Here is a 23,745-nt window from a genome sequence, read left to right as displayed (position 1 = left end):
ATTAACAGTAAGTATAACAGAGAAAATAATCATCTAAGAACACAAGCAAGCAGGATTTCTATAATACAGCCAGAACGGGCTCCAGAAAGTTAAAACCATCACCTCCAGGTTGCCCGCAACTTGAAGAAAAGAAATCGTATCCTCCTGGTGACCGTCGGGGAGAAGACACTCCTCAATTTGTGACAGATATCATGCACTCAGCCCCGGGACTTATTTTGAAACAGAGGGCGATAAATGGTACCTTTTCTCATAAGTCCCTCAATACTGTAACTGTTTCACCAATATAGAGGAAATTGCTTTAAAATGAGGCATTTTACCCAATTTCTTTGATTTCTTTAATCTTGCCTCATTTCTTCCCTCACTTGCACGGATACCGCACAATGTACGTTGACAAACATTATACACCTGTACAATGAGAAACTAAAATTAGATGGAACTCACTGAGGCAGGGATGACTTTTCCCTAGTTGCACAGACCTGTGTTTTTTTAAGGAGTCAGGCACTGAATTGTCTCCAGTTTGTATTGTTCAGTTTTGATGAATCCACTAAGCTAAAACTCTTTGAAATGTACCATTGCGTTTCACATTTTCACTTACTTAATCATACATATATATTGTTCTAAGGAGGTCTGTGCATTGTCTTGTCTTGTCTTCTCTTCTCAACTCATAAAAATCTTTTGAGGCTTTGGTTTTGAGAACTTATCAGACGACAGGCTGACTAATAGTGACGATGCAGGCTGGATGGGAATGTAGCAGGTGCCAGTAACGCTGAAACGTCTCAGGCTCAAATCTCAGTCGCACGCTTACAGACTGGTCTCCGGTATTAAGCGTGTAAGGAACAAAAGATTTATTTTAAAGGGTGTGATATTGAAATCTATTTTGCCAAACACTCTTCAGCTGAGATGAGGTGGCACACCTTTAAAAACGACAGTGAGGAGCAGTCCCATTGAAAAAAGCAGCCAGAGATGGACACACTTACAGAAGAATTACATGCGCTCGAGGCCAAATACAGGGACCGAGAGAACTTTTTGGCAGTTACAAGAAGGTAGGAATCGCTTGAACTTGCTGGGCTCAAATAATATTGAAAGCATATTGACACTCCATATTCCCCACTTTTTGATGTGGCTAATAAGGCATTAGCCACATCAAAAAATAAAGCGGGAATACCATGAGTGGGGCAATAAAGTAGGGAGACTGTTGGCCTGTAAATTGAGAAGTAAAATAGCCTCTGTCCAGGTAAGGCTCCTTGGGAACAAGAAGGGAGAATCTGGGATGGTCTCTCTCTTCAAAGTCTCTGTATTCAGCAGAGAGTTCGGATGGAATAGGTGTTTTGGAATTCCTTGGGAACAGAAAACTGAAATCCTTGTCACTAGGGGATATGGAAGGCTTAGAAAGGAACATCGTTAGGAGGAGAATATAATAGCCCTGAAAGAGATGAAATTAAATAGCCCTGAAAGAGATGGAATTAAATAAAGTGCTTGGTCCCAATGGGTTGCCTGCCCAGTTTTATAAAGCCTTTCCCCATGTTGTGTTTAGCCCTTAGTTTGAAACGTTTGATACAAGTATGATCCACAGAGCAGAGATGCCCTCAAAGAGCGAAGCTAGAATTACAATTCTACCTAAACAAGTCGGTGACCCTACCCTGTTTAGTTTCCACTATCCGATTCCAGTGCTGAACACTAATGCCAAATTCTACAGCAAAATTCTAGCTAACATTAGAATTCTTTTTAACCCGGAATGGTGGATCCTGATCAATCAGGATTGGTTAAAAATAGGTACGTCTTGGATAACTTTCAAAAAGGTGATACATTTACTAAACATTGCACATAAAACCAAAATCACTGGTAGCATTTAAAACGGTTTACACAGAAAGGGACTTCAACCGGATCGAGTGGACCTTCTTGCAGGGGTGCCGAGTGCAATGGGTTTAAGGGAGGGCTATATCCAGGTGGATTATACAATCTATAATGAACCAAGAGGCAGGGGCTTGCTAAATGTATACCTCTCTGAGGCCTTTCCACTGACAAGAGGGATGAAACAGGGGTGCCCTTTGTCACCCCTCTCATTTGATTTGGTAGTTTAACTGGTAGCGGCTATGATTAGCCAGAAAAGGTCCGTTTTGGGGATCACCCACAGAGGCCAGGAATATAAAGCTTTGCGCTTTGCAGATGACATTTGGCTCACCATGGCAAAACCTCTTGCCTCAATCCGAGCGTTTTTGTGATTGCTGGAAGAATTTAACGTGGTAGCAGGATTCAAGGTCAGTGTGGAAAAAAGTGAATTCATGGACATAAACTTGTCAGATGAAAAGAAGGCTCCGTTACAAATCATGGTCCCCTTTCAGTGGGTCAGAAATAGCATTCCATACCTGGAGGTCTGTGTCACCAAGCATCTCTCAGAGTTATACAGAACCAACTACCCATCACTCCGCAGGATTTCTACAATTAGGGCTCCCTCCTCTGCATGCAAAGAGAGCTCATGTCCTTTGAGTGGATAAGTTCCTTTCATAGACTTGGTGAGAAAAATCTGTTCAGCCCACGGAGGAACGGGGGTGGGGAATATGGAGTGTCAATATGCTTTCAGGCTGAGGGTCTCTAGGGACAGGTTAGCCCATGGCCAGAAAAGAACTGGTAGCATTTTTAAGATCATCAAGATACTTGATTTGGCTCTGCAACCTAACCAGGCCTCTTACAATCTTGGAACTCCCTACAATTTCTACCAATTTTTTGCGGTGCGAGACACAATGAAGTATAAATGACCTTTAAACTCATGTCCTCGGGCCTATAAACCTCATACATCACAACCCTCTATGTCCCCTGCTTATTATCAAGTAGGCAGTTAGAGGAGAGGCAGGTGTAACTACACCATACATCTGCAAAGAGCAGGTAGAGTTATGACTTTTGAGGACTGCAGGGACACACTTGCAGTGGGGGGAAATTAGTGCATGCACTTTTATTAGTTGCAGCACTGGGTTACGAGCTCTGAGCGAAAAGAGGGATCCACAAAACCACATTTGAGGAATGTATATTTACCTCAGGAGAGAGAAAATGATGGGTTCCTAACATATATAATCACCTAATACCGTTGGCCCCAGTTGCCCTACCTCTGTACGCTAAATACTGGTTTGGCGCTTCAGAAAACCACTGAGCAATGTCTGCTTGATTTCTCCAATGAAAAAGACTATGGGGGTCATTCCGAGGTTGGTGCTAAGGGACAAACGATGCCGGTAAAAGATTACCGGCATTGCTTACCGCTACAGGCTATTCTGACCAGCCAGACCACTATTAGCGGCATCATAAAGTACGGCATGCCGTAACTGGAGGAGATCACAAGTGAAGCGGACATGCAAATACCGGCATCATGAAGCCGTTAAAAGTGGTTACCGGCATTCCGTAAATACCGGCATCTCCGACCTACCGTACAATGCCTTGAGCAGTGTTCCCAACTGCCACAGGTGCCCACAATCAGCACAGGTGGAGGCAATGGAGTCTGGCCCAGTACAAAAAGGAGCACACCCACACACCACACCCCCTCCCACACCAAGATGATTCCAATAGTAGTAGCATGACTGTAGCTGGAGGACATGCTTGCATTGCCACAACATCAACAACAGCCGGCACCACAGAGGAGACGCAGGAGGAGAAGGAGGGTGAGACAGGCCCAGCATGCCCCACCAGTGCAGACACCGTTAATACGCAGGAAGCCCCAAACCCCTTGCATCAGAGCCAGTCCTTTCAACCTAACCCCTGAGCAGATCCACACCCTGTACCGTCTGGACCGGGACACCATCACCACCATTGTGGCCCTGATACATGACGACATTGTCAGCCTCATTGAAATACGCACCGCCATCCCCCCTCTACTGAAGGTAGTGTCTGTGCTCCACTTCCTTCTCACAGGCACCTACCAGCACACAGTGGGGCATATGCATGGCATATCACAACCCTTATTTTCTCGGATTCTGAACGAAGTGCTAGATGCCCTCCTCAAGCACACAAGAGACTACATATCCCCACCACGGACTCCCCAGGAGATATTTGATACAAAGGTTGGCTTCCATGCACTGGCAGGCATGCCAAATTGTGTAGGTGTCCTCGACTGCACCCACATGGAGTTGGTGGTCCCGCATGCCATGGCGGTGGTGTACCGCAATCACAAGCAATACCACTCCATCAATGTGCAGATGGTATGCGACACCAGCAAGATCATCATGCATTGTTGTGCCCGATATCCCGGATAAACTCATGACTCTATGGTCCTGCGGAACTCCACGCTACCATGCTTCACGGAGCGACATGCTGGACGATGTGCCTGGGGGGGAGGGGAGATTGGGAGAGATGCACACACCACCATGCTGCCAATGCTGATGTGACTGCACGATGTGCACATCACCGAACACTGTGCCCCAAAGCATCACAAACGGTACATGACACCCAAATCCCATAGGAATGAAGTAAGGTTGATACCTATCACTACATGACTAACAGGAAACCACCCCACATCCAACAACATGTGCACCACTGATCTGCGGCCCTCACCCTCTGTAATGCCATGCAGTGCACATTCACTATGTTGCTGTCTCCAGCAAATCACCACACAGGACAAGCACCCCTGGGAGTGCATCGAACTGAACCAACTAGGGAATCCAATGTCTGTCACAGGGCCGCCACACCCATAGGAGTGCTGCATTTCACCATGAGAATGAACAGCGCTGATTGACCAATATTGCACAGACTAATGCCAAAGCTCCCTCTAAGTAAAATTCACAGAACACACCATCACAAATTTGACACGAACACAGCTGTATGCATACACGATGCATGTGCAACAAGACGTCAGTGCACACCATGTATCATCTTGAAAATGCAACCCACACCATTATTCCATGGCACAGGACACATTGAGGGACTGAGGATGGCGTAAATACATTCAGGGACATGTGCATGTGGCCAACGATAATCTGCAGGCATGTGTGACCAGTACAGCTGGCCATCATGAATCCCCTAACATTTACCTTTTATTGCCTCTCATGCAGGCGATAGTGGCTATCCGTTGAAGCCGTGGCTCCTCACCCCTGTCCAAAACCCACAGAACCGGCACGAGGAAGACTACAATCATTCCCCTACCCGTACCCATGTGGTCATCGAGCAGACCTTTGGCCTGTTGAAGGCACGGTTTCGCTGCCTCAGCCGGTCGGGTGGGGCACGCCTCTACAGGCATGAGAAGGTGGCCAAGATCATCATGACACGTGTCATGTTGCACAATATGTGTATCCGCCGGAACGTGGCCCTGCCCCCTGACATTGTACTGCTACCACCTGATGAAGATGAAGGGGATGAAGACGATGTGGCTGGACATCATCTTGGTGCCGATGCACAGGAGGGACGTGCTGTGTGCCAGTCAGTGATAGCACAATATTTCTGACACACATGGCAGCAGAGGGTGACATGATAGTTGGACAGAGAGCACTGGGTGTGGGGGTACATGAATAAATGACACATGCGCAATGATGAATGTCCACTCAGGTCTTGATTTTCACACAACGGGTGTATTAAATATAACAATGATAAGTAAAGTGCAAAAACCCTCCACCACCCTCACTTCCTCCCTCCTCCCTCCCCCACAACTCCCCCACACACCCTCCCCCCACACGTCCCATTGAGTCACCAATGCCTACATGATCCATGGCATCCGCTATGCGGCCTAAGACCTGGCGGAGGGCCGAGACCTCCTCGCAGAGGGGGTTGGTGTTATCTGCAATGGATTTGGCCATGGAGGCGGTCCCCAGCCAAACTGGACTCCTCTGAATGTAGTGCCTCGCCTGAATCCTCAGGATGGCCAATGGTGGTGGTGCTTCGCCCTCTACGGGTCTTGGCGGCACCGGTGTGATGGCTACCTGGGGTGTCTTGCCTGTTGGTACACAGCGGCCCCTGGGTTGTCCCCTTGAGGTCGAAGGGCGGTTGGCGTCATCCCAGGACCTCTTCTGGGGTGTAGTCTGTGCAGGGGTTGTGTCCTGCCCATCGCTGTCATGGTCAGAGCCTGTGGGGGGGTCGAAGAGAGGGACGGCATGAGTGATGTTTTGATAGGCATCATACATACATTTGGACAATTGATCATCCACACAATTGAGGGTAATAGGCATTTGTGTTTGGATGAGCACGTTGTTTGATACATGGGTGGGTTATGCAGGCATACGTCGGCGTCACTCATGTTGGCCAAGAGCAATGCTATCTGACATGCATAGTATATTGCGGCTGCACGCTGTGCGACTCATGGCATTTACATCTTTGTGTGGTATGTGTCGGGTACGACATTGTCTTGCAGCAGGCATCTACATGGGTCTATGATGCGTCCGCCTACTTTGCTGGGAGTGTGTATGTGTTGGACCATGGCTTGACTGTTTGGACTGACATATTGGTTGACTTTCATCAGACTATATAAATGCAAAATAACATAACAGACTTGGCATTACAATGTTTTCTTAGGACACTCGCCTCCATCGCCCGATGTTGTGGCGCCACACTCCATCTCGCCAACACCTTCTATCCCTTCCATTCCTATCAGGCTGGTGCAGATGTCCTCCTGTGGGGTGAGCTTGATTCGTGAGCTGGGACCTCCTCCTGTTCCCATTGCCTGGCTCCGGTTCACTGAGAGAATATTTGGAACTCTCGGTCGCAGGTCGTCCCAACAGTCTTTGATGGTGCGTGGGGTTTTCCCAACAGCACTGACCTTCTGACCAACAAGTGCCCAGATTTACTTTTTCTTCAGTATTGCCTCCCTCTTCATGTTATTGGAGAAAACTATGGCAGCATGCTCCTGAAGTACATCAACCAGCATCTGCAGCTCATCCTCATTAAAGATTTCTTTCCGCTGGCCAGCAGCTCCCTTCTTCAGGGCTTTGGGCATAGTGGTGTAATAGCAGGATGTTTTCACAACAACAGCAGAGTCCAACGGGTACTGTGTGGTGAGGATAGCAATGAATTGTGTTTTTAAAGATGGCCGCCGCGCTCCTTCCCGTTCCTGTGCTACAACGCTACTTGCGCTGACCGTTATTAGCAGTGACCGTTATCAGCGGTCATTGCTAATAACGGTCACTGCTAATGCCGCAGTGGACCTTGTCGGTAGTGCTATCTGCGCTATGCTTGATGCCGCTAAGGGCATTTAAGGTATCTTTACCGGCATGGCATATAGCTTGTGCCCGCGAAGTCGTAATAATCCTCTATTAGTGGACTGATGACTGTCCGGACACGCTATTTAGGCAATGCCGGTAAGGACTGTTACTTACCTCCAAACTCTGAATGAGGGCCTATGTCACTAAATAATTTTTACTAGCAAGACTAGGGGTAGCAACTAACTGGAGATCACAGCATACTCCAGACCTGCACTCCTCTGGTAAGATAGATTTTGTAATATGCTGATAAGACTTCCCTTTGGCCTGCGAGAGACTTACCGATTTTATTTTTCAAAAATATTTTATTTAAGTTTGACAAAGATGACAGGAATAAGAACAAATGGTACTTTTGATAGTAATTAATCAAGAAAAAAAACATACAAAAAAAATCTTACAAGAAAAGGTCATATCTAAATTCTATGGCAAAATATACACGCAGCACCATATTTACAGAAAATAAAAAAAATTTAAAATGAAGAGGGAGAGAGAGAGGAAAAAGAAGAAAGGAAAGAAAAAATGAAGGAAGGGATAGACAAAAACAAGCAGTGAGAGGAAAGCAGATGATAATAGGACAGAAAGAGAAAAAGAAAAAGAAGGGGGGTATATGCTGAAGGACCTAAAGGATGTCAAACATATAATTAATTAAAGGCATTCCAAATTGCAAGATAATTGTCCATTCTTTTATTTGTTGATAACTGGTTTTCTCTCTACTTGATAAAAATTGACAGATCTCGTAGCCAGCTATCAACCATCGGACAGGCATCACTTTTTCAATGCTTCACAATCTGCTTTTTAGCTAGCAAAAGGGCTCTGTAAGCCCAGTAACATTAATCAGACTAGAGTTGGAGACCCAAAGGGAATAACCCTAATACACACATACACATACGGGGTGAGCGAGGAAGCAATCGACCCAATACCAGCTCCATTCGTTGCAAAATCTCCTCCCAAAAGTTCACTACCTTTGCACAGGACCAGAACATGTGCAGGTAGTTCCAAACCTCCTTCTTACAATTCCAATATTAATCTACCTGCATCAGCTTACTTTGTTTCATCCTTGTGGGTGTCCAATATATACCATGATTAACTCCCTGTTGCGTGAACCACAGGTTCAAGTCAACCTTGTACCTGAAGTTCCCGTGCAGATATGATTCCACTCTCTGTCCGAAAGTTCCTGCCTCATTTCCAATGACCACATAGCCCTACCATGTTCTGAAGGTGTAGTACTACGCACTTGTGTTAACAACTTATAAATGACCAATGCAGTAAGATTTCCCGATTTTGTTGCTGTATACTGGTCTCTTTTTTAACTATATAAAGATACACAACAAAGATTAAACATGCCACTCCAGGCTGATTGCTTTGGGTCTCTGAGTTTTCTAACCTAAGCACAGGACTCTCCGAGTGAAAAACAGGCTATCAAAATTGTGTGCATTCTCTTAACACTTGCTGGGCGAAAGGGGTGGAGAAATGGATCTTTTGTTTTTTTGTTATTATTCAAATTGGCCCCGTGTATTTTGGTTTTCCATTTGTTTTTTTTTTTTAAATATGTTCATTTTAAATCAAGGCAGATTGACAAGCATAAATCAAAAACAGTATCAGAGACGTGTTGACCCCCAAATATCTCCCTCCAGACCCGTCCCCCCCTCCCTCCCTTCCCCTTCCGAAGCCTCCACCCTCTGGCCTGTCCATTCTGTGTCCCCACTGTCTATGTGTCCCCTCCGGGGTCCTCCTGGTCTCTCAGGGTTCATCGGGCATTGATGAGTTTGTAGGTTAGAGCAAGAAAACGCTGATCATATTCTAGTACCAGGCCCCAAATGTTCTGGAATCGGTGGAGGGTCCCGGCCTTTGCTGCTGTCACCTTTTCCGCTATCAGTATGTCTCATAGTTTTGTCCACCATTGAGCCACACAAGGGCCGTCCGGAGACTTCCAACAGCGGGCCAGCACCGATTTCCCAGCTAGAAGGCATTGAGTCAACAGTTTCACCCTATTCCCGGAGAGTGGGTGAATCGCAGGGACCGGGACCCCAAGCGGACGCCCCCGGCTCCAGCGGGACTGCTACCCTGGTGATTTGTGCAATAGTACCCAGGCATAGTTTCCAGAATTGCTGGATTTTTGGGAATGTCCACCACATGTAGAAGGAGCATGGGTGACCGCATCTTCTCCAGCAAGGGTGGTCCAACCTGGGGTTCATGTGATGAAGCCTAAGAGGGGGTAGTATCATCTTAGCATAATTTTATTTGCCCATTCCTTATTGGTGACACGTGCATGAGGAGTGTGCTCGGGTCCAGATGTCCACCCATGTTTGGTCCTCTATCGGGTGCCCCAAATCGGCCTCCCACTGGGCCATGCAGCGGGTTCTCGCTGCCAGGAAATCGCCCAAAAAGCACCTATGTAAGGTGGATATCCTGCCTCGAATCGGGGGGTCCTTGAGCGTTAGTTCAAGAGGGGTGAGAACACGCGTTGCTGCTTGCAGGGTTTGGGGATGCGAGCACCAGTGACGCAGTTCTATATAGGTAAATCTGTCTTTTTCCTGGAGCTGGAACTTTTCCTTGCATTGTTCAAAAGTGCAGGGTGCATTTCCCTCGTTCAGCTGCTCTAGGGTCTCAAGGCCACCGTTTATCCGGGGTTGAAAGTTGCGGGGGTTTGACCCGGGTGAGAAAACTGGGTTATGGAAAATCGGTGATTGTGGGTTCAGGCCCCTCGGGACGCCCTTCTGTTTTAGTGCCCAGTCCCAGGTATTCAGGGTGTGTTTGGTTGCCAGAAGGAGGCCTCCCCAGTGTATTCTGAGGGGGGGTGGGATGTGTGGCAGAAATCGTAGGGGCAGAGGCAGCTGTGATTGTTCCAGTTCTACCCATCTGGGGCGGTTTGTGATTGTTTGCCATGCGTGGACATGTGCCAGTTGGGCTGCCACTCGGTAGGCCTGCAAGTCTGGGACTCCTAGCCCTCCCGTTTTGGAGCCACCCAATAGTGTCTTGTAAGGGATTCTAGCCTTCTTACCTCTCCAGATGAACTTCAACATTTTCCTCTGTAGATCTTGGAGGGTTGGTGCGGGGATTGCCACTGGGAGGGAGGAGCAAGCACAAAGAAACCTCGGAAGAAAGTTAATTTTGCAAGCTGTTATGCGTCCCATTAATGAGATCTCCTGGGTCGTCCAGCGTTTCAGGTCTCTTTCTAGTTCTTTAAACAGCCGGGGAAAGTTAGTCTGGTATGTCTCTTTTCGGTCTGCCGAAATGTAGAACCCTAGATAGGGGATGGCCCTTTTTTCCCCACTTGATTGGGCTCATCTTGGTCAGCATTTCCCGTTCCTCCGGGGCGAGGCCAATGCCCAAAGCCGTTGACTTAGCGAAATTGACTGAAAAGCCGGACACCTCACCGTAGCTGGTCATCTCCGCTAAGGCGTGCTGCAAAGAGGAGCGGGCTTCTGAGATCATAAGCAGGACGTCATCGGCGTATAAAGCGATTTTGTGTTGCGATGGGCCGACCTGCGGGCCTTTAATCTGGGTGTTTGGTCTTATTTTCTGGGCGAAGGGCTCCATGGCGAGTGCAAAGAGCAGGGGTGATAATGGGCAGCCCTGTCTAGTTCCACAGGACAGTGGGATTGGGGCCGAGATGGATCCGTTAGTCCTCAGAAATGTTTTTGGTTCTTTGTAATTGGCCAGAACCATCATTTGGAATGCTGTACCAAAGCCAAAGGCCCTCAAAGTGCGTTTCATGAACGGCCAGTCCACCCTGTCAAATGCCTTGGTAGCATCCAAGGCCTCAGTACTCGTTTTTGGGAGTTTCGGGCGGCAAGGTCCACCAGGTTTAAGGTCCTCCAGATATTGTCCCCTGCTGACCGGTTTAGGATGAAGCTTGCCTGATCCGGCTGGATTATCTCCGGCAGGATGTGGCCCAGGCGATTTGCAAGAATTTTGGAATACAGGTTCGCATCTATGTTCAGTAGTGCTATCGGTCTGTAGGAGGCCAGGTCTCTTGGGTCTTTCCCTGGCTTGGGCAGGAGAATGGTGGTTGATTCCTGCACCGATCCCGTTTCCCTGAAGGAGTTGAAGAGTGTTACCAAGGGGGGAATCAGCTTGGGTCTGAATAGTTTGTAGTACCTCGTCGAGAATCCGTCCGGGCCTGGGGCTCGAGTTTTGAGAGACTTGATGGCTTCTTCGACCTCTTCCTCTGTGATTGGGGCCTCCAGGGATTCCCTCGCTGAGTTGGAAAGTTGGGGCAATGCCGCGCTTTGCAGGTATTTATTGTTTAAGCTGGTCTCGCGGAGTAGCTGTCATGACCTGGGTTAGGTGGGCTACCGCCAGTTGCTGTTTTTTAGGTACCGAGTATTGGACGACTCCCTGAGAGTCGCGCAGGCCGGAGATAGTGTTAGTTTGTTCTATTTTGGCCAGTTTGGCTACCAGGATTTTGTTTGCCTTGTTGTTCTTTGCGTAATAAGATTGTTTGACCTTGGCCATTAGGTGCGTGGTCTGTTCCACATAGTGGGCTACTAGTTTTTTCCTGGCCCGCGCATAATGCACGCTGCGTTTTGGGGGCCAACCTTTTTTCTTATGGGTTTCCTCTGCCGCTTTAAGTTCTTCTTCCAAGGCCGTCCGGGTCTGCCACCTGTTCCAGTGATAGGCCACCCCTTGTGCAATCAGGACGCCTCTGAGTACTGCCTTCATGTCATCCCAGTTATTCGCCAGGGAGGTGTCGGAGGCTGGATTTTCTTCAAGGAAGTTCTTGATTGCGGTTGCGATTCTGTCTCTTGTCGACATGTCATTGAGGATTGGGTCATATAGCGACCATTTGCGTGGGGAATTAGATTTTGGGTTTTGGTCCCGGATCTCCATGATCACTGGGGCATGGTCGGATAGGATTCTTGACCCGATGGACACTTCCCTCAACAAAAGCGAGAGTTTGTGGGGACGCCAGGAGGTCAATCCTTGAGAAGGTGCAGTGGACATAAGAGTAAAAGGAGTAGTCTATTTCAGTGGGGTGAAGAACCCGCCAGGAGTCCACCACCTCCAGGGATCTGAATAAGTGTAGGAGGCTCAGCGCCTGGGCGAAGTCGTTCGGGGTCGGGGGTGTGATTTATCTCTTGTCGGGTCTAGTACTCGTTGAAGTCCCCTCCTATTATTGTATGGCCTTCTGTGAAGCGTGAGAGAGAGGAGCTTAGTGAGTCGTAGAAGTTTGATTGGCCAGAGTTGGGGGCATACACAGAGATGAAGGTGTATAGGTCTCCAAGCAGGAGGCATTTGACGGCTATGAAACGGCCTCCTGGGCATGATTTTGTGTCTAGAATTTGGGGATGTAGGTCTTTCCTGAAGAGGATTGCGGTGCCTCCTTTTTTAGTTTCTCATGAGGCAAACAATTGGAGTGGATACTGCCAGGAGCAAGCCACCCGACATCCGCCCGTAACAGGCGAGTCTCTTGGAGCATAGCCACCACAGCCTCCTCATCCTGCTGGAGTTTCTGCAGGATAGTTTTCCGTTTGGCAGGAGAGTTCAGCCCATTGACATTGAGGGAGAGGAGTTTTAGGTTTTGGTGGTCTGGGGCCAAGTCTTCCTCCGCCATCCGGTTTTGGGGCAGTGGTGAGGGGGGCGATGGTGAGCGGGTCAACCGCCATCCCTGGTGAGAGCTAAGAGAGGATCATCCTGCACTTGGGATTTTAACACGATCCCCCAACGGGAGGCCGTAACTAAGTTGTGGGTGGGCCGACATTGTGTGTGCGGACGCACCCTTGGCCAACAGGGCCAACAAATAACTTGGTATTGTGAGTTTCCAAGGACTCAGGGTTGGGACATTCCTTGGAGTGGGCAAGAGCCGTGGATATAGCCCAGCCCGCCGCCATAGTTAGCAGTGCAAGTTCCTTACACTAGAAGTGATGGTTCCCCATGGGGCAGGGCTAGACGGTCGGCGAGTATGTTTGATGGGAGCCTACAGGGTGCGTGCGAGCCCTTGATTATCTCTTCCTGTTGTTCCGCTGCACCTTTGACCATTGCGGTTGCCTAGGCTTCGGGAAGGGGCTGGCTCTGGGGGCTCAGTTACCTCCGAGTCTGGTGAGGCGGATTTTTTGGGCGAGGTTGGGTGCATGATTTTGCTAGCGTCTTCCAGGTGGCTGATCCGTCGCACTGCACCCTTGTATGAGAACTGCAGGGCCGTTGGAAATAGCCATCTGTATCGTACCTTTTGGTCTCGGAGGAAGAGTGCCAGGGGCGGAGCGCCCTTCTCTTCTGGAGCATAGGTATTGAGAGGTCTTGGTGAATCTGGAGTGCTGAGCCTTGAAAAGAGAGTTCGTCCCCAGTATGGCTGACAGCTGAGAGGGCCTCTTTAGTAGTGAAGAAGTGGACCCTCGTAATGACATCAGGGGGGAGATCCGAGTCTATTCCCTGGCATGGGCGTAGTCAATGGGTGCGGTCCAACAAAAGCTGGGATTCATCCAGCTGTGGCAGCAAACACTGAAAGAAGTCTCCAACGTATTCCGCCAGGTTTTTATCGGGTATGGAGTATGGGATCCCGCGGATCCGGAGGTTGTTGCGGCGGGCCCTACTCTCAAGGTCCTCTTTCTTGGACTCTAGGATTTCGCACTTGTCTTGTAGGGCTCTGATCGATCGCTGGACTTCCTCCAGTGTGATTGTGTGTTCTTGCGATGATCTTCAATCCCTCCCAGCCTCTGCTCCACCTCAGTCACCCGTTGGTCAGTCTGTTGAACTTTGGTGGTGAGTTCTGACAAGCATGAGCGCAATTCAGTCTTGATGTCTGCCATAAAAGCCACTAGGTCCCCTTTGGTAGCGAGCGCTTCTTTTCCTTCATGAGATTTCTGTGGGGTAAGACTGGGAGGGTCCTGTTTCTTACCCTTGTCTGCTGGCCAGAACATGGTGGCTATATCTGGGGTTTTGCTGGTCTTCGCTTGTTTAGACATGGCGGCCGAGTGGGGCCGACGTACCCAGAGGAGTCGAGGATCCCTAGAGGGGTTCTGAGGACGTGGTGAAGATCTTGGGGGGAGTGGTCTCCGTGATTTTCTAGAGCGTTGGGCTCTGCGGGTCTGTGGCGAAGCCCGTCCGTTTAAGGAGGGGAGGGGGACCAGCTTCCCTGAGAAAACCGGTGTCGCCGAGCGAGGGTGTGGGTCGGGGCACCCCAGGAAGTATACGGGAGACAGATCTCAGAGGGGCCTTCTGCAGGGGTCATTCGGTAATTTAAGCAGATGTGTTGTGCAGCAGGGGGTCCCTATGGGTCCCTGATTGGGACTCTCCAGAAGCGGGAGGGGGCGGTGGGTTTTCCTTCTACGTCGCTCGTCTCTCAGCTGGAGCTCACGCTGCGATGCGGTCCCCCCCAGGACCACGATCCGGCCGGCTTCGCCATTTCTCCTCCTCCGGGGCTGGGCTCCGCATGCCATTACCCAGCACCGGGCAGGCCCGGCTCACAAGCACGGTTCCGCCGCGGCCTCTACTGCTGTGTGTCACGCTCGGGTGCTGGGCTGGCTTTCCTGGCCGCCTCCTCCGCCTGGATTCAGTTTGGACCTTGTATCTGGGCTCTCCTCCCCACCAGCACGCATGTCATTGTACGGTTCGCCTCCGTTTCCCAGCCGCGTATGGACTTAGATACGCGCCCGCCATCTTGTTTTTCTCGGGTGGCGCAGGGTGCTGGGTTTCGGACGGCGATTTCGGGCGCAGTGTTTCTGCACTAGCTCTTCAATTTTGCCATGTTTAGGCCCCACCGGTTCCGATCCTCATAGGTGGCGTCGATGATCCATTTTAATTAGGGGAACCCCATGAATTTTGCTGCGGTAGCGGTCAATCCACGGGCGGGTTCAGCGGAGCGACCACATCGATGGTGCACCAGGCCACGCCCCAGGTTTTCCATATGTTTTAATGATAGGGCATACATTAAATAACCTTCTTTCCAGGTTTTGGGGCTTATTGATTCTTCTCTGCCAACCACCAGCAGAGCCACTACAGATCTCGTTAGATCTTTAAATTCCACATAAGTGACATCGCAAAAAGTTGAATTAAGAATAGTATTGTGGTGGACAGACTTGGGCTCACCTAGAGTGTGAAAGGGCCAGACCAACACACCACTTTTATGAGTTACAGCGCTGTTAAGCTGTTTTTTAAAATAAATTTTATGAAGCATGCTTGAAAGTGCAATATTTGTCAAACATTTTACTAACCACCTTCTCTGTGCTTATATAGTACTACAGCAGTTTGTGAGAAAATGTGATGAATTGCAGTGTGCAATCGTAGGCCACTTCTTCATAGATGCTTAGCCTCATTTTATAGCCCAGTCCGACCCTGGCAGTGAACATAAACCCAAAAGCTACAATAATGTAAGACTCACCTAGTCCTACATAGTCACATTTGTTAGTTATTTATAATAATCAAAGAGTCTAAAAATAATAGCTGTTGAAAAACAAGCTGTAGCACAAACTGGGCCTGTCACATTGTATCAAAATTGAAAGAGTGACACAAAACACAAGATTTGTCTTCTGTATTTGGGTTCCAGTTAAATAAATGGTATCAGAATTTTGGGTCATTATGACCGAAATACAATATATAGTGAGAAAGCTTTATGCAGGAAGGGGAAACAGGATAACAGTCGAAAGATAGCACTTCTAGTGATCGGGCACATCAGAACCTTTACGGAAGTGAATATGCAGTAATGCTAGATCAGAGTCATTTCGGAAAACTATTGGCAAAGCAAATGCCACTTATTCTTGTGTTTTTGAAGATCACAGACAGATTTCGCACAATGCCTTCCTATTCTGTGAGTTGAAGAACCATGGTTGCGTCGATCTTGCGTAGATACTCTAGTTTTCCAAAGTCTTGCAATAAGTTGAAATGCAACCCTAACTATTATAAACTACCTGGGAGAATCAACGTCTATGTTTAAATAAAAAAATGGAAATTCTAACAAAAATCTACAGTGTACCGGGACAGATAGCCCTACAGAGCGACTACTTTAGAACAGCACTCCATAGATGTCTGTACAAACGTCAACAGGACAGGAATTATCGCACTTATGGAAACAGAATCTTTTTACAATGCTTTAGCTTACAACAGGAACAAAAGCAATATAAGTCTGTTAAGTAGTCAGCTGGAGACAAACGCGGTTTTCTTTCACAGTGGTTTATTGCACAACAAACTCTGGTCACAGATCAATACATTTAGCCAACTGATGACGATTCTTTTCACCACAAAGGCACAGGCGTTCTGTATTACTTTACTTGCAACGGCCGCTGCTGGCCTTAATTAGTTCCAAGATAACAGCCAGGCGATTGCAGGCTTTTCACCCTTCAACCTGTCCGCCAGCCATGAAAACGAAATTAACAAAATGTCAATAGTACACACTTCACCACTCTGAATCCTTCTTCTTAGGCGGTCGTTTCTTTCCACTGGAAGGTCTTGAGCATTGTTCTGGGTACGGTGTCAATCTGTGAACTTTCCGCTTACTACTAGTAAGCCCACTCGTAATCTTCGCTGGTCTCACTCCACTCGGGTGCGGCGTCTCTCGCCTCGCGCTGCTCCTGAAAAATAAGACGCCTCCTGAGTCTCTTGGAGTTGCATTTAAGCCTTGTCCGGCCCCTTCCCCGTAATCAGCCCCATGTGTTCTCAGCAACGGTTTTAACACACCTGATTCAGATACCCCACCTCCTCCCTGCTCCGTCCACTGTGGGTTAACCCTGTACTTTGTTTGTGTTCGGGCGGTTTTAACGTAAGGAAACCTGGTTCTCCCTTTCCTTTTTCTCCTTTCTTTACCCATCGGTGTGCCTCCCCTCTGATGCAGTATTTCGTGGGGCATTTTGGGATCTGTAGTTTGTCTCTTTTCATTGATGGCCAGCACTTGACGAGACGCTTCCTCAACTCCCTCCTTTCTCCCAGTGTCCAGGGCGGCTGCCACTGCTTCCACCTCACAAAGTCAAACACAAATAAATGGGACCGAACCTGCACTGAAAAGTGTCATACCTAATAGCGTATTAGACCGAAACTATGGATGGCGCAATGAACTTCATTGTAGGACAGTCAATGTTGTTCTGCCCGACTAATCAATCATTTGAAAGCTTCAACAAAATATCTGTGTTAACCAAAAGCATTCAAATACATTTAACAATGTTTTCTCTGTTTTTAAAAACCACACTCTACGTTTTATGCAAATAGCAGATGAGCACCTAATTAACTGCACTTGTGTCTCTTGCATGTCTTCCAAAGTCTTCAAATGCATGCAAATGTGTTACAATGTGTATGCCCAGCGTGCAAATACAATGAACAGTTATTTCAAAATCATTTAAGTATTCTGAATCAGACCGATGATGTAACGTGATAGTATTGAGCTTGAGTTCAGTCAACATATGCGATTACGTTACTGCTATTGGAGAATCCATTAGTGTTTACAAACAATGCTAAAATATGGCAGGTAAAAACGTCTTGAGGAAGAACTTCCCTTATTCCTAATTAGTGACGTGTTTGTTATTTATTCTTAAATAGCGTAATATGCCTCTGACACTTTCTGAAAAAAAGTCAGTGTTAAACATCAAAAATGATCTACGTGAATATGATATAAAACAATTGAGTCAATTTTCTTTGTACAAATAGGCATGATTAGTATACAACAAAACATTCTAAGGCCAATTTTTAAGTGTCATTTGACCACTTCTTTCAAATCGCTTAATAGTGTTTAACTCGCGGCTGCCTAGAACACAAACGGCATTCCCCTCCATACCTCCAACCAAAAATACAGCTTGGTGCTTTAGGTTTCAACGGAAAAGGTCCGCTTACCTGTTCCAATACTTCAAGTTTCAGTTCGAGTTTGCTGAGGACCACATCTCCTCCCCAGAGGGACAGCTGCAAATCGGAAGGCTTCAAATTTTTGATGTAGCGATTGACATAGCTCATCAAAATGGGAGTAACGTAGGATTCCAGCATCCTGACTGACTTCTGAACCTGTGTTGGAAGATTGCATATTACTAAACAACCCTTAATTTAACGACGTGTCTTCTTCCACCCAGAATATGAGTGTCCCGGTGGTGTTTAACTCTAGAACATCCTAGCACTGCCAGGCCATCAGGAAAGCAAGTTGCTGCACTAATGGGTTGACTGTAATAATATTTTCTACCTTTTATCAATCGCACAAATGTTATTTTGTATTAAAAAACAAACATATCCTATGCTTGTTTTCATATTAATGGACCCTGATGCAAATTCTTTTGGGCGTTACCACCATACAACTTATAATAAAAACATGCTATTTGTCCCCCACGAGTACAGGTCATTTATGGAATCGTATGATGGCAGCTAAAAAAAAAAATGTATTGCACTGATGAGGGGACTATTTCCTACAAGAACAAAAATACAGGTAGATCTGTTTTCAACATTGCGATATTAATATGGCACTGTATTGTATTCTGAAGTATTTTATGCATTTCTAATTCATGTACTGAATGAAATATATTTGGTGAAAAATGTATTGATAAACCAACACACTAAGAATACAAATAAAAAAAGAAAGAAATGTGCCTACCTGAAAAGAGACAAGAGAAAACTTAAGCAACTTTGGAAGCTCTTCTGCCCGTCTGCAGTGGAGCTCCCCCTTTCCTTGTGCACAGGTTTTGTGAATTTTAGCACTTTATTTACAAACAAAAATAACCTGGTGCTATATTGCTGCACGAAATATTGCAGATAGGGCTGGCAATATACATTTTAACATAGATGTCTGCAACATTTAGCTCTTCGGATGATTTTAACGATAACCCTCATCATTCCTAGACAGCACAGTAAACTGTGATTGCTTCTGCGAGTCATGGTCCAGAACATCAGGAGAGCCGCAGGTTGCAGACCCCTATACAACAGAACAATCGTAATGTGCACCACTCTGGCAATTTTATAATGAGGCCGCCGATAGCTTAGCGTTAGTGTATAACATTGACAATAAATATTGACAATACTACGGTTGATACATTGTGACTGCCATGAAGGTCTTTATTGAAAGAGAAGTGAAATTACATCAATTTCTGGGTTGAGCGCATTTATGTTCGAGACGAGGCTGAAAGCAAAATACAATCAAGACTATGTGCTGCTAGTCCTGCTCTAAAAGTATGACTTTAGAGACCATCCTGGGGTTATCGGATGATCATCGAACTACACTAGAAGTCATTCCCAAATCATCAGACGTCATCAAGCTGTTAAAGTCACCAGCAAATATCTCAGAATGGTGGGTGATGATTTGGGGATGAGCTTAGGATGCTTTAAGCATGACTTGCTGATCAATTCAAGAGATTGCACATTTGTCCCCGATAATTTGAGGATGATTCTGGGTTGATCTGCTGATTACTTCAAGAGCATTGCCATGAAACATGTTTGTTCTTGATGATTAGGGGATGACTTACTGATTACTTCAGAACATCAGAGTTTGTAGGATGATATGCGGACCAATACAGATTGTCATTCCACTTTTGCTTAGTTGCACTTATGCTGAATGACCCCCCACTGTGGCAAGGGTAAAGCTTGAGACTATGTTGGGCCAAAGTGGAAGCCAGAGGCCTAAACATAGCATGCACCCCCTGGGTGAGAATCATTTGACATGCCAGTCAAAAGCAGGAACCCAGCACCCTCATAATCAATACATGTCCATGATGAATTGTTAGGTAAGAATTGTGTAGTGCCACTCTGTGAGCCTACACAGCACTTATATGCTCGGTATTAGGTAACCCACCTTTTGGTATAGGTCTGCACTACACAGGTTGGTAGTGTGACTGAGCAGCCAGGCCTATCTCAAAAGGGATACATCTGAGCTGTAGAGGTGTACAAACTAAATCCCTAAATATCCAAGTAACACTTGCACTCAAAGATTCAGTTAAAAATAGTTTTTTAAAAACATCACTTTTTAAATAAGCGTTCTTTAGAAAGGCAATTCATGTAACAATGTAAATATTCTTTAAAATTACTTTTCAGAATCAGAGCAAGTTAGTTGATAATCTTTAGATATGCTTCTTACACAATTCCTACACTCTGGAGTGACTTCAATCACAAGGACAGTAATGGCATTTATATTCTGAGGTTGCAGAAAGGAAAGGTTTAAGGAAGGAAAATGGTTATACAGGTTCTCAGTATATGTGAGGACAACTAAATCTTCCAATGAAATCTATAAAAGCCTTTCCCAGCAGTAAAAGTCTAAAACAAGTTACCGCCTATGATGGACAAACAATATCAAAGTCAGTGGGCTAGAAGAGTCTGCAGGGATCCAGGACAGCCAAAGTCAATTTGAAACAGTCTATGGAGCTGATGCACTTAGAATCAAAAGTCTTGCACAAAGTTAGAGAGTTGGTAAGAAAATCACTTCTAGGGTCACAAGCTGTTAAGCCTGTGAAAACAGAGTTGGAATCAACTATAAAAGTAAGCCACTGCAATTCCCAACTGAGAACAGCACGGGTACAAGACAGTAAGGTAAGTACCCCAAGTCTAAACAGTACCTCTGGTTTGAAGAAGAGTGGTCCAGCTGGCTTCTGTCCTGCTACAGCGATGCAGACACAGTGTTCCTTAGCCTCAGTCGTGGGGACAAGAGGGAGGACATCTGTAGGGCTCCTGCGGCGGTACTTGGGAGGTTGTCGGCAGCTAAGGGCTCTTTTCGGTTCAGTGGCACTTCATGGTTTCAGTGCTTAATAAACAGCACATCGCGGATCTCGGATACCGATTGGGCTTCCTTCACACCTTGGGTCCTGCACTCTGGTGCGGGGACTTGAGTTCTGGTCGTCCTGCTTCTGGAGGTTCCTCATGAGACTCCTGTAGCTTCTAGTTGGATTTCAGACGTTTCATTCGAAAGGGATTACTCGACCCTTGGCACTCGGTTTTTGCAGCAAGAGAAGTACAGTCAGACAGGGAAGATGGTCCAGTGGAGTTGGTCTATGGGTTAGTTGGTCCCACTAACCCATGGGGAGAAGTCATCCATTCCAGAGCTTCACTCTCCAATTGAAAAATGAGTTTCAGCACAGCAGCAGGGTGTCATGATCACTGCTTCCAAGGAGTCAGGACCAGCCCAACGTCCTTGGAAGCAGGCCCCCAACCCTGAACCTAGGCACCAGCCGGTCCCCACAGGGACCTTTTGGACCTTGTACTGGCGCCGGTGGCACCAGGCTCATCAGAAGCATCGGTCCCGGCACTGGAAGCGCCGGGCTCATCATTGGTGTGAAGGTGCTTGGGTGGACTTACCTGTGGCAGACCATGCTGCTTACTTACCAGACTCTTAGAAGTCCTCGGTGAACTGGGACTACTTTCTTACCTGGGTGGGGCAGCTCCACTCCCTGGATACAGCACTGGAACTCTTCTGGAAGCAGGAACTCTTTTCTTACCTAGGCGGGGCTGTGGAAGGAGACGCCTCATCACTCCTAGGCTATTTAAACCACACCCGATTGATGAAATGTGCTTCGCGTTATTCTGCATCTGCAGCAGAACGCTCACCGAGTCTGTCCCAGCCTTTCTTCTTGGGATCCTGAACCTGCAAGAATTATACTTACCATTCCTGTACCCGATCAACATCAGCACCTGCAAAAGACCAGAAACAACAGGTTAGCAGAACAACTTTAACACGCAGTGTTTACTTACCTGATCCATCGGCAGCGGCCGTGTCTCACGCTGCACCTTCGCCTGCAAAGATAAACAGCATTATCATACTTACTGGCACGCTGTGCATTCCGGCTTCTTCACGCTGCATCTTCACCTGCAAAGATAAACAGCATTATTCTACTTACCGGCACGCTGTGCATTCCGGATTCTTCACGCTGCATCTTCATAGACCACATCAGTGTTACACTTACCGGCACGCGGCGAATTCCGGATTTCTTCATTCTGCATCGTCGCCTGCAAAGACAAAGAAAGAGACAGTAAGAGCGCTTGCCATACTTATGCAATTCCAGGCGCTCCACCGCCATGCATAAAAAGACTATAAAGAGTAAAGGTGTCCAGAAACTTACCGGTCGTGCAGACAACGACGGTACCCATCCTCTGAAGTCAAGAGGCCAACGTTTCACCAGTGAAGGAACTGGCAACGGCACCCTGCACTAGACGCAGATGGAGAGCCCAGCATTCACCTATCTAAGGTGAGCACGTTGACCTGGGAGGGGGGGCTCAACAGTCAGGCTGAGAGGAGAGAGATAGGGACATTCACAACCCAGACCTTTAACCCCATATTATTTCACCTGCAGAAACCTCACCCTTCGAGTCCGACACACAGTGCGGAGAGGTTCGACCCCAGAAGCCAACCAAATCCTGCACATCACGTTTTGTGTTACAAACACCTTCCTGCCAAGACCCGTGCCTCCGTGGGAATCAGGTGAGCATTACAGAACGCGAAGCCCACCACAAAACTCCTACCCAGGCGCAATGGAAACCTCAGATACTGATCAACTAGCCCAGTCTCTTGGGGAATTAAGAGCAGAAGTACATGCAGCTCGCCAGGAAATGAGCTCTCTAAGAAGAGAACTGATAATTTCTAAGGAGCGAACAGAGGAGCTTGCTAGGCAGTTGTTACAAACGCAGGCAGGACAGACACCTTTGCCCGTTCCAGGAGGGAGTTATCCTTCTGCATCAGCTTCAAATCCAGTGCAAATCAATCTGCCCGGTAATGTGCCCTTGGCTCCGCCCGAACGCTTTGCTGGTGATCCAAAGAAATTCGCAGTGTTCATCAACCAGTGCCGCCTGCACTTCTTATGTCGACCAGCTGCATTCCCAACAGACCAGGCCAAGGTGGCTTTCGTGCTTTCTTATCTCAGTGGCAGCGCTGCAGATTGGTCGATCCCTTTAGTCACCCAGGATGATCCGGTTTTACACGATTTTCAAGCCTTCCAGTCCAGCATGGAGAAACTGTTCGCAAGACATGCACAAGGGCAGGCCTTGGACAATGAACTTCTCTCATTACGACAGGGTAACCAAGACCTCTTGACTTATATAGCCTCTTTCAATAGACTCATAGTGGAAACACAATGGCCCGAGGACAAGAGAATAACGCTTTTCTACAGAGGCCTGCGTGGAGGGCTCAAGGATGTGCTAGCGCAAGTTGTGAATCCTCCACAAGAATGTTCGGACTATATTGACTTAGTTGTCCAACTGGACCATAGACTACAGAACAGGAAGGCAGATCGTTCCAGATTTGATACCCGAGTGTTTTCTAAACCACAGACCTCGAATAAGGGAGCTGACACTGTGGAACCCATGCAAATAGGGGGCATGAGAGGACCTTTAACCCAGAAAGAGCGGGAAAGAAGAAGGCATCTGCAATTATGCCTCTATTGCGGTAATTCAGGACACTTTCTTCGGGACTGTCCCGTGAAACCAGCTAAGAAGACTGTAGGAGCCGCGGATACCTGTACCACAAATTCTGAGCAGGGAAACAACCTCGCCCGACAAGAGTAGAGGTCCTCTTGCCGAGCGTTAAGATCTGTCCCGTAACCTCGCATTTCGTGATACCCATGGTCCTCATTAGTCCTGAATGTCCGGATCGTTTGAATGCAATTGAAGCTTACGTTGACAGCGGAGCAATCGGTAACTATGTGGACCGTGAAATGGTATCAAGGATGAATCTGCCCCTTGTCCCTGAGGCAGTAAAAGACGT

At 47.4% G+C, this 23,745-nt stretch overlaps 1 protein-coding gene across 9 annotated transcripts in view; it reads right to left on the bottom strand.

Moving 5' to 3' along the window:
• VPS13B (vacuolar protein sorting 13 homolog B) overlaps nt 1-23,745 on the bottom strand; it is a 3,421,660-nt gene that overhangs the window by 3,366,164 nt on the left and 31,751 nt on the right. For all 9 annotated transcript variants that reach the window (XM_069621427.1, XM_069621422.1, XM_069621424.1 and 6 more), the window contains exon 2: nt 17,922-18,086. In XM_069621427.1, coding sequence (XP_069477528.1) covers nt 17,922-18,068 — 147 coding nt within the window. In that variant the 5' untranslated portion in view covers nt 18,069-18,086. The remainder of the gene's footprint in view (nt 1-17,921; nt 18,087-23,745) is intronic.

Source organism: Ambystoma mexicanum, chromosome 5q, assembly GCF_040938575.1.
Source record: "Ambystoma mexicanum isolate Mex_15411 chromosome 5q, UKY_AmexF1_1, whole genome shotgun sequence".
Taxonomy (NCBI): domain Eukaryota; kingdom Metazoa; phylum Chordata; class Amphibia; order Caudata; family Ambystomatidae; genus Ambystoma; species Ambystoma mexicanum.
The sequence above is the reverse complement of the archived record's forward strand: the minus strand, read 5'-3'. Positions and strand labels throughout refer to the sequence as shown.